Source organism: Oreochromis niloticus, linkage group LG10 (assembly GCF_001858045.2).
Source record: "Oreochromis niloticus isolate F11D_XX linkage group LG10, O_niloticus_UMD_NMBU, whole genome shotgun sequence".
NCBI lineage: Eukaryota > Metazoa > Chordata > Actinopteri > Cichliformes > Cichlidae > Oreochromis > Oreochromis niloticus.
The window spans coordinates 20162371-20180557 of record NC_031975.2 but is presented as its reverse complement, the minus strand read 5'-3'; the positions used below and the strand labels follow the sequence as shown (position 1 = coordinate 20180557).

At 37.8% G+C, this 18187-nt stretch overlaps 1 protein-coding gene across 5 annotated transcripts in view; it reads left to right on the top strand.

Annotated features, from left to right (window-relative positions):
- Nucleotides 1-8976, top strand: part of LOC100690922 (rho GTPase-activating protein 26) — an 85191-nt gene extending 76215 nt beyond the window's left edge. For 3 of the 5 annotated variants that reach the window (XM_005452582.4, XM_005452581.4, XM_005452580.4), the window contains exons 22-25: nt 1476-1511; nt 1668-1778; nt 4115-4206; nt 6897-6985. In XM_005452582.4, coding sequence (XP_005452639.1) covers nt 1476-1511; nt 1668-1778; nt 4115-4206; nt 6897-6985 — 328 coding nt within the window. Of the gene's footprint in view, nt 1-1475; nt 1512-1667; nt 1779-4114; nt 4207-6896 lie in introns of all 5 variants that reach the window. The other 2 variants (XM_025910730.1, XM_025910731.1) reach the window with 1 other exon arrangement.
- The last annotated feature ends 9211 nt before the right edge of the window (nt 8977-18187 follow it).

Genomic DNA, 18187 nt, shown 5'->3' with positions numbered 1-18187 from the left:
AAGCTTGTTTTAGTAGTTTGAATCTTTTAACTTTATGCACTTCGCATCAAGCAAAAATTAAATTATATGCAACAGTCTTTGACTTGAAGAAATTTGTTTAACATTTTAACCTATTTTCTGCATATTTCAGCATATAAACTAAAACAATGTTTTGCGTTTTGCAAGATGCAAAGATTCAGCGTCATTAAGTACAGTCGTTCTTAAATCTATTTTCACCTGTTTAGCAGGAGTGGGGCATGTGGAGGTTTGCCCAGTGCCACAGCAGTCATGTCAGTGGGGGGATCCGGGGTTGTCTCTGTGAATTTCACATTCCCATGGCAGTGTGCTTGGTGCTTGCTCAGATTTGAAGTTTAATTTTTCGCTGTAGGAAGAGCTTTTCTTCCCACGCAGAGTGTACAGCAGACGCTAATGTTTTTGTCACATTTTTACACAATCAAACTCAAAGTAAAGTCAGTACTTCGAGCTTTAGACGCTGCACGGTCATGCTCTCTCCCGCACTCCATATCATCCTTTGTTGATCTACACACGTCTGTTGCTGCCACGGACATTGCACGCTCGTTCGTCATTATCGTGAGACACTCTCACAAACAAAATCACGGTTTAGTAACGCAGTAACGTAGCATGCTTATGGGAAAGTTATAGTAATCTAATTACTTTTTTGCCATAGTAATCCCTTACTTTACTTGAAAAAAGTAATCAGATTACAGTAACACGTTACTTTTAACCTGCTACTGCCCATCTCTGGTGAAGACATGGATCTTGCTGAGAAAGTTGAAATACATTTAACATCAACATGTTGACCAAAACTGCATCTTTGACTATTCTCTTACAAAGAGTATCACTACAACTGATTCTTGGATCAGTCCTTTGTAGTTATTGATTTTTTTTTTTCCTTGTTTATCCTCCTATGTCTTTGCATTTAACCCATCCTAATTAATAGGGGCAGTGGGAATCAACTATGCAGCACCCAGGAGACAACTACAAATGCACACCAATTCCTTGGTCAAGGGCAGCATGAGTGGAAAATTAAACCTGTGCAACCACAGGGAGAACATCCACACTCTGACCTCTACCCACTGTGTTTACAGACCACAAGATTCAACTGGGACTGTGTTAGGACTTCACCAAGGGAAAATTCAAACAGCCTCCATATAAGCCTCCATTATTCTTGTTGTTTTAGTTGAACATGAAGCACATTACACTTTTACAGAATTTCTCCTGGTATGGTTTGGGTTTTAGATTCACTATTTTAGCCAAGCAAGATTGGAGGTCTACTTTGCTGACTTGCCATTTATTCCTCATGTGGTGGAAAACTCACATTTAGAACTATGGACATCATTGTCTCTCAATTTATAATGTACAAATTCATTCCACAATGTATTTTCCCAAGTCCAGAAACACTTCTGTATGTAATCAAATGCATTGATAACGACTGATTGCTTCACCTTGTCTTCTTTTTTTGTGTGTGTTTCCAGGCTGAACCCAAAGCCTCGCGCCAGCATACCAACAAGGTACATTTAAAACTGCTTTAAAGTCAGACTTGCCACTTGTCACACTTAATTTCCAGTACTCCACGGTATAAACATGAGGTGTTATTTATCCAGTTTTTATCCAATTCTACTAACATGTCATGACAGCATGTCATTCTCTGTAAATATGTCCTTCAGTGCAACATCTTCCAGTCCCACTTCACCACGTTCGCCCTCCTGGCCGATGTTCTCGGCCCCTTCCAGTCCGCAGCCAATATCTTCTGCCTCCAGTGACTCCTCCCCTGTCAGGTTAGTGCATAGTATTTATGAAATGACATGATGCTGACTTGCAAACTGCAAACTGTGCTCATTCTAAGAAACCTTAAACTGCAAAAGTCTAGGACTGCATGAGAGTAAAAAAGATGAAACTTTTGAAAGCAGTTGTCATCGATTATTATTCAGAAAAATATATTTATACGAAATGGTAATATTTGCCCAACTAGTTAAAAAACCTTATCTGAAAGCTTATGGATCTCCATTATTGTAGTTTCTTTGATCAACACACTTCCAGCCAGCAGAGCTCAAGAAGCATTGGTGTAGTGGATGTAACTGACCTCTCCTCTTCCCCATGAAACGAGAGAGCTTAAAAGCTAACTCGTCCCTCGGGGTATCACCGCAGTATCTCAAATCAAGGGCACGTCAAGCAGCAGTCATTCTAATATAAGCATCTCTATTGAAACGGCAATAAAAATACGCCTTAATTTGATGCAGTTATTCATCTGAACCTTGGTAGATATTGTGGTGGATTTTTGTTTGATATGTATAACTATGTAACTATATACACTATATATCTATGCGCACTGAACATATATATTTTAACTTTCATGTAGAGTCTTAAGCACAAGACATTTTGCTTCACCGAGGTTTATTAAGTTGGTACTGTAACAGGGCAGTTAATGTAGGGTGAGAGTTCTCTTGAATAATTTACTTAATAATTAATTAATTTAACGTCTTTAATGCAGCACAACCAAAACAGTAACATTGTAATAGAGATCCTGAACACATCACGACAAAATATCATACAAAATACACACACACACACACACACACACACACACACACACACACACACTCTGAACCCACACTGAAGTGTTTTTAAGCATGTAACCTGTGTATTATATGTTATAAGATTGTGCCACTTGCTGTATAAGATTTAATAATTAGGATTAATGTGTGACCTTTGACCATGTTGTGACCTATTGTCAGAGGGTAAAGCAAAGGGTTAACCTATTGGTGTCACTTTGGACCGGGCCCTCAGCCAGCGCCAGGTGTGAACTCTGGCCGCTATCTGACCCCAGCAGCTGTGCTGGGCGTGTGGGAAAGTTACCCAGCAGCAGGGGGCGGCGACACTGGTCCCTATATTAGGGGACCAGAGGACGCCCCCAGGGCTCTTTTTCCTCCTGCTGCTGCTACCTGTCCGTCTCTGTGTTGCTCTGCTGTCTGAGCTTAAGGCTGTACACCCCGGGGTTTTGCTTTGCTTGTTTTCTGCTCTGTAATTTTCTTGCTAAATGTCTGTATGTATTTTTCCTGCTGTTCATATGATTCAGTGTATTAAACTCTGTTCCAAGAATTCTACTCTTTTACAGAGCATCTTTTTGAGTGTCCTGGTTTTAATTGGATTTGGATCTCCACATCGTTGGTGGAAGAAGGTTATCAGAATGGCTTCAAAATTTGCGACCACAATATATAGTGTCTGTCACTACAGTTCATTTCAGTGCTTAACATTTTAAGCCTTAAGTGTCCTGGTGCTGTTTTAGAAGCTGATAACAGCTAGTATTCTTTTCAAGTGCTTTGCACCCTCAAAATATCAAGTCTTTAAAGCTGTGACCTCTAAATGCCTGACTCAGTAGGAGACGGTAGACAGATATAACAATAAATTATATCTGAATGAAAAGGTAAAGTTTACAAGGCAGAAAGAAATCACAAGCTAGATCTTTAAAGACATACAACACCATGGAATATTACAGCGTCGAAATAAAAACATGTCCAGAGTGTCAAATAATTAAGTAAACATATGCAAACACATCCTCGTGTGCAGTTAACACTGACGTACAGCTTATTTTTAAAGGCAAATTCAGAGTTATGTCACACAATAAGCAGGTAATGAGTGTATTATTTACCAAACAGAAACACTGTGGTGGGTTCATTCCTGTCCAGTTTCATATCAAAGACCTGGTTCAGGTTTGAACATGTACAGATCATTTTTTTGTCATTTCTGATATAGAACAAAAAGCTTCATTATCTTTATCTTCAGATCCTCCACACAAGCAAAAGGATGGGGTTGTTCTCACAAGCACTGGGCTCTCCCTCTCAGCAGATTTCTGGACATAGGCCTGTTTCCACAGAGGATCAACTGTAGGGCTGTTAATCCTCTGCTAAGTGTAGCTTTGCATGATGTATAGTCATGCACTAATATTTCATACCTACTCTAAAATCAGGAAAAGGCAAAAGTCCATGTGTGAATTTAACCATCTGATACTTAATAAGCAGAGCATATAAAGTGACCAATCTGCCATTTGTGTTAAATTAAGGTACTACTTTGGTGTCTGATTACTGGCTCAGTGTAACTCTCTTCTTATTTCCAGTTTCACGGGCAGAAAAGCTCGAGCTCTGTATGCCTGCAAGGCAGAGCATGACTCTGAGCTGTCCTTCATCGCTGGGACCATCTTTGAGAATGGTGAGTCACAATCTGGACTTGCCAGCAGAAAGGAAAAAGGAAAGAATGTGGGTTGGTGTATAGAAACTATTTGTTGTCAAAACAAAAATCCAGCCTTGGGAATTTGCTTGGCTTTGGTGCTGAGGCTTTCAAAAAATCCTCGACATTTATCCAAATAGTCAGCTGTCCAAAAATTATATATGATAGGCTTATAGCACCACTTTCCCTTGACTAGAACTTGACTGGAACTTCTTCTTTATAATATGAAGCAAATATGAAGGAGCTTAGAGGAATGTACACTAGAGCTGCATGGAAAAAACCAAAAACCAAAATTTAATTAAGGCTTTGGAGCTAATTACAGAGACTGAATCCACAGAACATTTGTTTAACATATTTTATCTGGCACCTGGCAATAAAATGTGCTGAGACTTTAGAATCTGGCACGCAGACAAGCTGCTAAAGCAATACACTGGACTGCATATGTTACAAACAGCTAAGACATACATACTGTATATATGAAAGTTACCTAAAGACATACAAACCATGATAAAGGGAAATGTTAAACATTTTCCCCTTTCTTTACTTTCCTATTTACCCACCTTACCAAGGGAAAATAATGGTTGGACACTGCTGCGTAACTAAAATTATTGTCACTGTGTGCAATGATCTAGTGTCCTTGTTGCCTTTGATATGGGTCGTTTGAAGACCGACTCCAGGTCTGTGAGCACTCGCTGTCAATTTGTCTTCAAAGCAACTTTGGTGTGTCAAGTGGGCAGTAAGCTAGAGTTGGTTTGCTGTCAGTTTTTGATTGTTCACCATTTTATTTACTGGTAAAACGGTGAACTTTAACTGCTTACATTTAGAGTTTAGCAAGAACTTCATAAATTTGAAAGAACTTCTGAAATTTTCCTCAGAAACGCTGATATAGTTTCTGTAGAAATGGCAACTTACAGCCAAATGATGTAGAAAATATTGCTTTTATAAGAAAATATAGGCAGAATACAACTAGCTGACAACCTGCTGAGTCTAGTCCCCCATTTCAAAGAGACAAAGTGTGGATGAGTTATTACCTTCACTCAAAAAAATGATTCTTCACCCTCAGTAGCCATGAAGCAATAATTTTACGTAAAATCCAACAGAAGTATATAAAAACAAAGGTTTATTTATTCAAATAATTCATTATTAAGGGAAAAGTGCTCGGTTTAAACTTAATATATACCACTGGAGTAATTTTAATTTAACTAGACACTGTTAAATTTAACATTTTACATTGTATGTATGTAATAAAATTACGTGGAAAATTTAGATGTAATTAAATAAGTCTTGCTATCAAAATAGTTGCTGCAGCTACTTGCAAACAGTCGCTGAATATGAAAAAATTCAATGCAATCATTGGACAACTACAGATTTTTCCCAACTGGAATGAAGGCTGCAATCCATTTTTTATTCTACTGTGAATGAGCCATTAGGACTCTGATTATATCATCTCAGTTTCTTTGTGCAGATCTGGGCTTCATTACCCGAGATCAGCCAAATTTAAGAACAATAACTATACTGGGTCTTCTGCTTTGCTGGCTATTATAATTATAGTTGGCCTGAGTAAAGTTTCCTTGTAGACATATAGTCCATGTTGGTGGGATGTAGTTTCCAAACCCAAACCAAAATAGAATTAACTGCATAAAGACTATTTAGACTTATGTAATGCAGACTCATGTTATCCGAGCCCTTTGGGTCAAAATGTGTCCTTGGGGACATCCAATCCTTAACGTGGTATCTCAGCAATGCAGTCTGCTCACGGCTGGCGAAGGATGAAGCATCCCAGCTGTCCACACGGAGCTCATAATACAGCCTCATAGTGCTTTCTTGACAGTTACAAGAATAAAGCAACGGTATAATATTCATACTGCAGGTTTGCAGAATTTAACTTTTCCACCCGACATAAATAGTGAAAATCAAATACGTGCAAAAGCTTTCATGGTCTTATTTTGAGTTCATGTTTCATTTGTCTGTCTTTGATGTAAATATGGCGTGCAGCTTGGTGCAAATTAGATTCCTGGTGTGGACAAATCTGGTGAACACACAATCTAACCCTGTAGCAATGTTGCACTTTTGCATTTATAGGATGTTTAACCACCACAGCAACCCCAAACTAATCTAATTATGTTTCCCATTTAAAACTGCACTGCACTTTTACCAAGCTGTTGGAACAAACCATCAAAAGTGGTATGTTCGAGTTAACAATTTCATTCCTGCATGAATGATTTCACAAGAATGGTACATAAAGATATTTTTTAAATGAGATTTAATAAATGTGATAACCAACTTTATCATGAAATAATTCAGAGTCAGAATAATGTTTGGCAATTTGAATATGTACTTAAAAACCAACAATGTGTAATCATAATTGTTTAGCAGAAATGCTATTTCTGAACTTACATGTTTGCAGGTTCATGTGCAGAAAAGAGTTTCCTGTTGCAGGACGCATGTCTGACGTTTCGGGCTCATACTGTGTTTCATGCTCACAAGTAAACAACAGCTAATCTGTGATGCCAGAGATATCCTCTCCAAAATATTTAGACATTAAACACTCGATGGGGAACATGTGGAAGTGTTAACCGTTATCTTAAGCCTGCTTCTCCACATGTTTATGAACATTTCACTTCTATGTCAATGCATTTCAACAAAATCCATGTTTTCCCCCTTCTGTCTAGTTCATGCTTCCAGGGAGCCTGGCTGGTTGGAAGGGACTCTGGATGGCCGAACAGGACTGATACCAGAGAACTATGTTGAGTTTGTATAGTTTAACGGCATACAAAGAACTGGAAGATTGTGGATGGGAGTAGACCAAACTGGATTTTAATGAACTATATTTAACTTCAGAAAACTAAACAGATTGAGGATACAGACTCAATCACTTCTATTGTATTGGGCGGGACCAATGCAGATAAGGTGACTTTTTGTTATGATCAGACTGGAAACTGAAACTGGACCAAGCAGAACCATATCCAATAGATATGACACAAAAACAAAGCATACCGAAGTGGGGCGAGAACCCTGAATTGCACTGGGGAATGAAAATATATATAAAAAGACGAGACTCCTTTTATTTGATTAGTGTGCGTGGCTTTTAGTCTTGGTGAAGACTATATGGGAATGAACCCAAATTTGTGTGTGTGTGAGTGAAAGAGAGAGAGAACAGTGGGAGGAAGTTAAACAAAATCACTTGTATAAATGACTTGATATTTTTCAGCTGCAGTGTGTGTGAATTTTTTGCTTTTATATTTTGAACTGCACTGTCCCTCACCCCAACCACCTTTTCCACACACTCTTTTTTTTTTTTTTTTTTGTTCGGTATAAATAGGCAACTCTTTCTGCAGAGATGTTGACAGGACATATTAACTTTGGACTTCACCTATTGTAGAACTGATTAGTAATGCCAAATGGGACAGTTAAGCTTTAAAAGTTGACTTAAATGATTGGGTTTGGCTGTATGGCTGTAAATGTGTGAGCACTTGCTGCAGGAGTGCGGTTATTGCCTGGGACAAGACTCAACCTGGCTAATGTTTCAGAGCTCCAGTTAAGCATCAGGAGCCCCCGGGCAGGTCTGCACAGGATGAGGTTTCTTTGGAACTAGTTCGCTCAAAGGTCAGCTATGGGTTTCTCTTTATTTATAATATTTCCCCTGCAGAGCCCTCGCATAAAATGCGAAAAATTTCAAACAATCCCCACAAGCCGATCAGCAATTTAAAATGCAGCAAAGGCAGAACAGCTGATTCCCGTCAGTTAAAACAAGCCCAGCTGTGAGGCATCACGCTGTATGGAGGCATGTATGCACCATTTCAGTCCATTCAGGAAGATTGAATGAACTTGGGGAAAATGCGTTTATTTATACTATTTTCCTTTAGTTTTAGCCACTATGCAGATTTAGTTACTTGGTTTTCTTGGACGCCTAAATCTTGACAGCATGGCGTGACTGAAAAATTGAAATAATTTTGAAAGTCAAAGTATCACACAGTCTTTGTTGTTCCATGCCCTTTATACCTCATCGCTTAACTTTATATTTAAAAAAATGTAAAGTTAAGCATCCCTCAAGAGTTGAACATTCATAATTTCTTCTTTACGCCTAATTTTACCAGGGCTTTCCTGTGTAGGAAACAAGATTACATGATTATCTAATTTAACCATGGCTGACCTATTTGAGTTATTCTTTGATCAAAAATTTACAGCCTAGCCTGTAATTTGTAAATACATTCAGTTCAGATACTTGAAGGGGGAAAAGGTAATAGATTTTTCAGAATTGTTTTTACATGTGTATAAAAGCTGGTCTGCTTTGTGGCTCCAATGAATGTTGCCATTTTCTTGCTCATTCCTTGAACCACTTGCTAAGAAAAGTTTGTTTTCTTTTTTTCCCGCTTTATCCTGTATCCAGTTTATAAATTCAACAGAAAAATCAAATGGGAGAGTAAAAAAAAAAAGCTTAAATGTGAAATAAGACTACTTTATTCATATCTAAATTGCTTATTTATGAGATTACTTAAAGGCTAAATCCTGTACGGCATTCTTTTTGGGGTGTTTTCTTGACTTTGTAAATAAATACACAGCATTTGATAAGGTATACTTTTTTAATTATGAAATTTTATATTTTGTATTTTTAGCATACTAATTTAATTCCTTAATTCCATCTTTGTTGCCCAGATTTTTTGTATCATTTAAATCCTGCAGCCTTAAATATTCTTTCGGATGTTTTGGTGAAAGATGTGCAGAATTAAAGACAAATCTTGAACAGCTGTAGCTTGAAGTTTTCTTTCTAGTTTCCAATCCTGATTCAGATTTTTCTTTTCTGGTTTATTATTAATAATGTGTAATTATTCATCCTGCAATCCTTACTTTATATTTAAAAAATGATGCATGTAAAACAGCTATTATTGTTTTATGCTTTTTAATTAGTTTTTATTTTTATTTTATTTTTGTTTTAATACGGTTTATTTTCAGTTACTTTCCAGAGTAGAGTTGCACGTTTAAGTTTAGTTTTTATTGTCTGAAAATGTTTTTTTTGTTTTTTTCTTAATAAGTTTAAATGTTAGGTTTAGGCTTTTAACCTATTACTGTATAGAGAGCATACAGAGGCAAGACTTGAGAAAATCAGCATAGGTATAGCAATAAAAGCGCATAACCTTTTGAAAGCAATGTAGACATCCATAGTCTCAATAATAATGTCCATTGATGACTCATCAGGTAAGCTGTAATAACATTTTTACCAAACCAAAAAATATAAAAACTAAAGATATTTCTGCAATATTTTTATTTTCATTCGTTTTTAAAGTTAACAAAATAGATAACTTGACATCTTACCGCATAACTTGCAGTAAGATGTCATGAAAATGTAAGCTTTAAGTTTCAAGCACTCATGACTGCAGGCTAATTCATTAGCACTTATTAGTTAATTTATAAATGGGTTTACATGCTTTCTTTCTCATAAAAGGCAAAGAGACTGATACCAGTGCATTACGTATGGGGCTAGCATCAGGAGGCAAATAGCTTACATATAGTTTAGCTTAGCATAACAGCTATATGACACAGGAAGGATACAGCTGGACTCTCTTCATATTTAAGAACATAAAACAACCCAGTCCATACATAAAAATCAGATTTCTTGCACACATGCTATAAATGTACACTATATTGCCAAAAGTACTCACTCACCCATCAAAATTATTGAACTCAGGTGTTCCAATATCTTCCATGGCCACAGGTGTACAAAATCCAGCCAGTATGCAGACTGCTTCTGGAAACATTTCTGAAATAATGGGTCGCTCTCAGGAGCTCAGTGAATTCCAGCGTGGTACTCTGAAGGGATTTTTTTCAGGATTGGCCCCTTAGTTCCAGTGAAAGGGACTCTTAACGCTTCAGCAAACCAAGACATTTTGAACAACTTCATGTTCTCCACTTTGTGGGAACAGTTTGGGGATTAGGGTGACCCCTTCCTGTTCCAACACAGCTGCACACCAGCGCACAAAGCAAGGTCCATAAAGACGTGGATGAGCAAATTTGGTGTGGAAGAACTTGACTGGCCTACACAGAGTCCTGACCTCAACCTGACAGAACACCTTGGTGATGAATTAGTGCGGAGACTGCGAGTCAGGACTTCTCGGTCAAAAAGAAAACGCACTCCTAAACCATGTGGAAAACCTTCCCAAAGGATTTGAAGCTGTTATTGCTGCAAAGCTTGGGCCAACATCATATTAAACCCTGAGGATTAAAAAAGTCACTCCAGGTCAGAGTTGTGTGAAGTCAGATTAGTAAAATCTTTTGGGAATATACAGGGTGGGCCATTTATATGGATACACCGTAATAAAATGGGAATGGTTGGTGATATTAAAGTCCTGTTTGTGGCACATTAGTATATGTGAGGGGGCAAACTCCTCAAGATGGGTGGTGACCATGGTGGCCATTTAGAAGTCGGCCATCTTGGATACAACTTTTGTTTTTCAATAGGAAGAGGGCCATGTGACACATTAAACTTATTGGTAATGTCACAAGAAAAACAATGGTGTGCTTGGTTTCAACATAACTTTATTCTTTCGTGAGTTATTTACAAGTTTCTCTTTGTTCACAGCCATGGTTAACACGTGAGGAGCGGATCGAAATTGTGTTGATATCTGGTGAACGCAGTAACCGGGTCATTGCAGCAGATTTCAATGCAAGACACGCTACGAGAACACCCATCTCCCATGCTACAATTAGCAAACTGCTTGCTAAGTTTCGTGAAACTGGTTCAGTGTTGGATTTGCCAAAATGTGGACGCAAGAAAACTGTCACTAATGAAGCAACATCAGTGGCTGTCCTAGCTTCATTCAGCAAGAGCCCACAGCGTAGCACTCGCCGCATGTCACTGGAGAGTGGCATTAGTCGAACATCCCTTCGGCGGATATTAGCTACTCACAAATGGCACCCTTACATACTCCAGCTACTGCAGCATCTCAACGAGGATGACCCAGATAGGTGCACAGAATTTGCAGAATGGGCAAAACCAAAATTGGAACAGGACCCTCAGTTCACGCAGAAGATTTTGTTCAGTGATGAGGCAAACTTTTATGTGAATGGTGAAGTTAACAAACAAAACCACCGCTATTGGTCTGACACTAACCCACACTGGATGGATCCCTCCAAGACTGTTGGAACAACAAAAGTGATGGTTTGGTGTGGTATATGGGGTACAACGATAGTGGGTCCATTCTTCATCAATGGAAACCTCAAGGCCACTGGATATTTGAAATTGCTACATGATGATGTGTTTCCCTCTTTATGCACTGAAGCTGGCACGTTCCCTGAGTTTTTCCAGCAAGATGGTGCACCACCACATTATGGGTGCCAGGTCCGAGCATTCCTAGATGAACAGTTTCCTGGAAAGTGGATTGGTCGTTGTGGGCCAGTTGAATGGCCCCCAAGGTCTTCCGATCTGACCCCCTTAGACTTTTATCTTTGGGGTCATCTGAAGGCAATTGTTTATGGTGTGAAGATACGAGATGTGCAGCACCTGAAACTACGGATACTGGATGCCTGTGCTGGCATTTCTCCTGCGGTGTTGCTATCAGTGTGTGAAGAGTGGGAGAAGAGGGTTGCATTGACAATCCAACACAATGGGCAGCACATTGAACACATTTTATAAGTGGTCAGAAACTTGTAAATAACTCACGAAAGAATAAAGTTACGTTGAAACCAAGCACACCATTGTTTTTCTTGTGACATTACCAATAAGTTTGATGTGTCACATGGCCCTCTTCCCATTGAAAAAACAAAAGTTGTATCCAAGATGGCCGACTTCTAAATGGCCACCATGGTCACCACCCATCTTGAGAAGTTTGCCCCCTTTGTGGCATATCAATGTGCCACAAACAGGACTTTAATATCACCAGCCATTCCCATTTTATTACGGTGTATCCATATAAATGGCCCACCCTGTAGTTTACTTGTATGTTTGGGCTTGTTTCTTTTTTTCTTACAAAGAGGTCTGTGCACCTTGTGAGACCTACGCCATGAAGAATTAAGGTAAATTTAGAAGACAAAAGGGGAACCAGCCTGGAACTAGCAATGTGTGTCTAATGAAATGACCAGTGTTTTTGCCTTTGGACATACCATATATTAAAAACATGTAATAATAATAATAATAATACTTAGAATAACAATAGTAAATAACTATTATTATTTTTTTCACAATTTAAAGAATAGTAGTGCAAGTTTATTTTAATTTCTACAGTTACTTTATACAGCTATGCAAGTTAAAACCTCTCCACTAATATTAGGCACAGAAGCCACACTTCATATTCAGGGAATTTTATTGTGAAAGGAAGGAATAGGACGACTTCATTCTGGACATTCATAGAACACAATAAACTACACATAAATGTGTGTGTGTGTGTGTGTGTGTGTGTGTTTAATTTAATTAGTTACATAACTTTAAAAAGAAGGAAAAATGTGAAATGAACAAAATAAAAAGAAAAACTATAACTGTTTCTTTAATTTTGAAAAGGATAACTCATAAAAATGAACTAATAGCTAAAATATTAGTTTTAGAGGTTCTGTAAAAGTCAGGCTAAACATTTTTAACATTATGTATGTCGGATAATATATACAAATTAGCAAGATAAAGTGTAGCCTCAACACAAAGTCTGTTTCCATGTTTGTGTCTTACATGATCAGGAATTGAGCAACCAAAATTGGCACATCGTCCCCCTGAAGGGTCTTATCTATCTATCACATTTTAAGGCTAGTCATGTTGCCAAGCAACCACCAACCAATGGACTAAAATAAACCCTTTCCAATGTTTATGCACCTGGAACAGCTTATAAAAGCATTGTACGATTTTATTTTCATGGCATAAGTATCTAACTCATAACCTCAAACTTTCATTATGCGTGATATATTACTATGCCATCGGCTTGGTTAGCAACCACTTAACAACAGACTAAAATCTCAGATTTAACAATATCATGGGCATGTACTAGTAACATAAAAATGTCAGATAACAATGGTTCAATAAATTTAATCTAACACATAAAAGGAAACCGTAGCAGTGAGAGGACATATGCATGTTTTCACGTGTATGTTTATCCAATCATGTTTCCAGTATGGATTGGACAGTGAGACCTGTTTTGATATATCAAAATAAAGCTTATTTTCCTTAACTCTGTTCCAAGTCAAAAAAATGAAATCCATGTTGCTGAGTGTTGAAAAACAGGAGACTTTATTGTGTAAGATGCTTTTAACTAAAGAGCAATCAGTTCTTCCAAATTTCCACTCTTAACCAGTGATGACAAAAAGATCATCTAACTCTATGTCAAACCCAATGTCATAGAACGACACATAACTTAATTCAACATTTAATCAAATAGGTGAAAATATTGACACCGACTACAGGAAGGGTGTAATACAGAAGTAATACAAACTACTGTTTTTTTTTAATGGTTTGTATTTTTTTAACATTGGATTACATTTACATAACTGAAATACGAAGAAAACAGACTTTAGTGAAAGCTATAGCCATATATACCAGTGAAACATGATCTGCCCTTAATCTTTAAAGATAACATTTGCATGTATTTTATACAAAATAGATTATATCAAACAATATCAGGGTAGTGCAATTCTGTCAGGCTCTGGTAAATTTTACTTTCATATGGAGAGTCAACATTTTAAATTTTCTTTTTAAAGTGACCAGTAAATCCTCACAGAACAATACATGGGGTCCAAAGCCACGACCTTTACAAAAGACATCTTTAAAATAAAACAAGAAGTACTAGAAGTTGGATAGTAAGTGCTACTCAAAATGTAACTGCTTGAATACTTCTTTTGTTAATTTTTGTTTTCTCCTCTGCTTTGGTCACTCTTATATAAACCTAAAAATCTCCACCAGTCTTTCTCTGTCCCTCTCCCTCATTTCCTTATCTTTAAAAACACAGTGAGCTTTCATGTAGACTTTTTCATGGACTTGAGAATTTACATTTACTTCACAAGACAAACATGTTCAACACTTCCTTATGGATTTAACACATCTACCTTTATCAAACACAAACCAACAAACAGAAAAATATTTACTTTCTTGACTCATTCAATGTACAAAAACGACTGAGCAAAATTAGTCATATCAAAGAGGATCAAGCCGATGTAATCAAAATCACAGAAAATATCATTTTTACAATAGATCAATCTCTAAAAGCATCGATATATGTTAAGGGTTTATCTATTTCCTGATGTGAAATCTTATTTCTATGGCTCTCTGGCTCCCTTTCGCAAGGCCTTTAATCGAGCATGAAGGTGAAATGCAAAAATGTTTTGTAATCTTAGATGATGTTTACATTGCACTAGATATGCCAGCATTGCTATATGCGCCTATAGCCATTCCGAGATAAGCAGCGATATGGTTACATCTAGATGTTAAAGCTGGTTTTCTGAAGCACCACCACCTTGGAACAACTGTAATACCATCTCCAAGTTATCCAAACAAATAGTTTAGTCAATTCTTCTCTAGAATAATCAACACACAGTGATGCGAGCAGCGACAAGCTCATGTTTTTTACAGCACAAGGACACACGGCACAGTTTGAAGGTGGAGCTGAAAGCCTGCACTGTCAATGAAACAACCCTGAAGCGAGTGACCACCCCTAAAAGAAAAAAAGAAGAAAAAAAGATGGCTCTTATTCAGCAGTGGCTTGTATGCTTCCAGTGCCCACTGTGCTGTTAGCCGTAACTAACATACAAATGACCAGTCTCTATGGCAACCTGCTTACCTGGTCTCTGCTAATTGGCATTCAGAGTTATGTGCTGCAGAGGGGCGAGTACTGTTCAGAGTAAACAGCTGAAAATCTGTACAGCTGACATTTTAGGCAGAGAGGCCTGACAGTCATAAGACACATACTGAGGAAAGTAACTGTACTCTACAGGAGGTGGTGAAGGGCATTTTGTTTTAACACTTCCAGCAGAAGCCAGCGTACAACTGCACTGCATTTTGCTTTGGCCATCACACAAGCTGGTATGAATTTTCACATTACAAATGTATTTTGAAAATTCAAAAATACAATTTTTTTGTTGATCACAAAAAGGTTTATCATACAATGGGCTAAATGATAACAATCAGTACTTTAAGCTGGTGTAGGTGTGACACTGAACAATCCTTTTTTTTTTTTTGTAATTTTTTTTTTTTGTAAATAAATGAGCACCCTGAAGCAAAGTTACAACAACCACTTAATGTCAGATCACAAGTACTCTTTCACATCTCCAGAAAAGAAAAAAACCCAAACCAAAACAAAACGGGTATTTCCATTACATTTGGAACAAGTAGAGCACATCCATGTGAAGTAATCACTCACTTCCTGAGGTTGGCTTCACAAATCAATAGACCAACGTTTTGAGCTTTAGAGGGGCAATGTTTTTAAAACATAGGCTTCATCAATTATGGGTATCCATTTTCACGTCCAGTATACAAAATAAATATTTTATTTTAAACAAATATATTTTTGTATTTTCACAATGTTGGCACAGCAACTCCATATAATAAGTCCTGATTTTGCAAGTACATTCAGTTAATGGTAATTAAAGGGAAATATTAAATCAAAATGGTATCTTGAAGGAAACGATACTTTTTCCATCAATGTTATGCCTTAATTTCCTATCACGAGTGCTATGTTGCTACCATTTTTGAGTCAGTTAAACCTTTTACTTTGAAAAATGAAAAAACAACAACAATCCTAACATTAGTACCTTTTGGGGTCTGACATATTGAAGTTTTTTCTATTGTTTTATGACCTCACACAAATTTATGAAGAGCAGACGAGGAATACGAACTAGCAGGTCACTCCTACTTCAGTTATATTTGGTTAAAGCTGCATTATATGGACAAAAGGAATTTTCAGTCCCGTTGCCTTAGGCACACAAAATCAAGCACCTAGCCACGCAGAATGCTTTTACAAACATTTGTGAAAGGAATGAGGGTGGTGCTATAATAGCTGCAAGTGACTGTTGCAACATATCAGTTCGTGAAATTTCTTCCCTCCTAGATATTCCATCATCAACCGTAAGTGGCTTTATTGCAGAGTGGATGTGTTTAAGAACCAAAGTAACTCAACCATTAAGTGACATACCAAGTTAAGTTACAGAGCGGGGTCACCGAGCACTGTAGCATGTAAAAGTCGCTCTGCTGACTCAATAACTGCAGAATTCCCAACTCACCTCTGGTATTATCGTCAGCACAAAAACTGTGAACCAGGAGCTTAATGGCAAAGGGTTTCCATGGCTGAGAAGCTCCTGTACAGTAGGTGTAATGTGCAGGCGGGCCAGTACTTTTGTCCATATAGTGCATTTACTAAACTACCAACCTCGGTCTGAATGCAGCTGGAAATAAAAGGACGGTTTAACTTCAAGCCAGATTTAATTGACTCATTACGTCACTTTTCAAACAGACAGCAGGCCCTTTGATACTTCGGATGGCTTTTTCAAATGCATTTTGGTTATAAAACACAAATGCAATTAAAACATAAAAAAAACTTTTTAAAGATAGAAATCCTAAAATTTAAATCAGTCTGCTCCCAAGTAGTACAAAATATTAAATGTGTCTTTAATTTGAATTTTAGCAGTACCCATTTAGATCAAAGCTGGCTGAAGCTTAAGCAAGAAAAAAAGCTATTTGTAAGTGCATTCATTATATATGCTGGGTAATCAGGGTAATAGAACTTTTAACAGAATTTCATACTGACTGGGAGAGGCGGCAAATTTATCTAATATACTTCACATGGATAATAAAAGACCAAAAAAAATTTGTTTTGGGACTTTTTTTTTTGCAATGTGATAAAACTGAACATTTAACATTACTTATCTGTACCATAGGCTGTGTTCCTACATGCAGAACAGGAGATAAGAACAAAACAGAGAGATTTCCACATTAAGAACACTGAAATGGCAGCTCGGAAAAAGAAAACAGAAATTACAACGCGGAAATAGAGAAACAGACAAATCATGTGGAAAGATGTCGACATCAACTTCTAATGCAAAAAAACCTACAGCTTATAGTGGATGGCTATGAAGAGCGTAAAAACTAAAAGGCACTGGTTTTCCCTCAGGTACATCCTGTGTAAACATTTGGCTGAGTGAATGTGTGTGTGTCTTGCTTCTGTATGTGACTTGAATTGTGTGCCTGCATAAAATAAATAGAGAATATGTCTCTAGCTGATTTCTTTTCTCAGTGGTCTTGTGTAGAATTGTGATTTGAATAATTTCTGAAGTGATATGTAATTCACAACGGGAAAGTTTGCCCTGTCCATTTGTCGTGAAGAATAATAAAATTCTTTCATGTGACTGTTTCCAACTGTTCTGAGGTTTTTTTGTCCCCTTCATCGTGAACGGTCTTCCAAAAAAACCCCCAGAAAAGTGGACACTCACTACATTCTCTGCACAGTGAAGCTGGGAAGGACCGATAGATACAAGCTGGGCATGTGAGCAGAGGAACACTAGGCTTGAACTGCAAAACCTTTCAAGTTGCAAAGTATACCAGGTGTAATGTTCTTGGAGGAAAAGGTGTTTGTACTGTATATGTTAGCTTCTCTGTGAAAACTGCAGTAAAATACTAGAGGCTTGAAAGAATATGAGGCACATAGCCATTGTAAGAAAGCATTAAAAATACAAGCACAGGGCTATGGGTGTAGAGTAGGTGAGGGAGGACTGAAAAAAAAATTATCCAAAATGCATCCATCCCAAGAGACATTCAGAGTCCAACTAAGAGGAAGGGCTATAGGTCGGTGATAAGATACTATGGCAGGACTAGGACTGGGATAGGGGGCTTGAGGCCACAGGTATTGTGCTCCAAGATTAGGCTGAATGGCTGAGCCCCAAAGGGGCGTGGCAGAATTTCTAGAGGAGGCCCAGGAAAAACTGAGAAACTGAATGAGGGAGGCAGGATATGCAAGCTATGAGGGAGCGATGAGGGAGGCAGGATATGCAAGCTAGGGGCCCC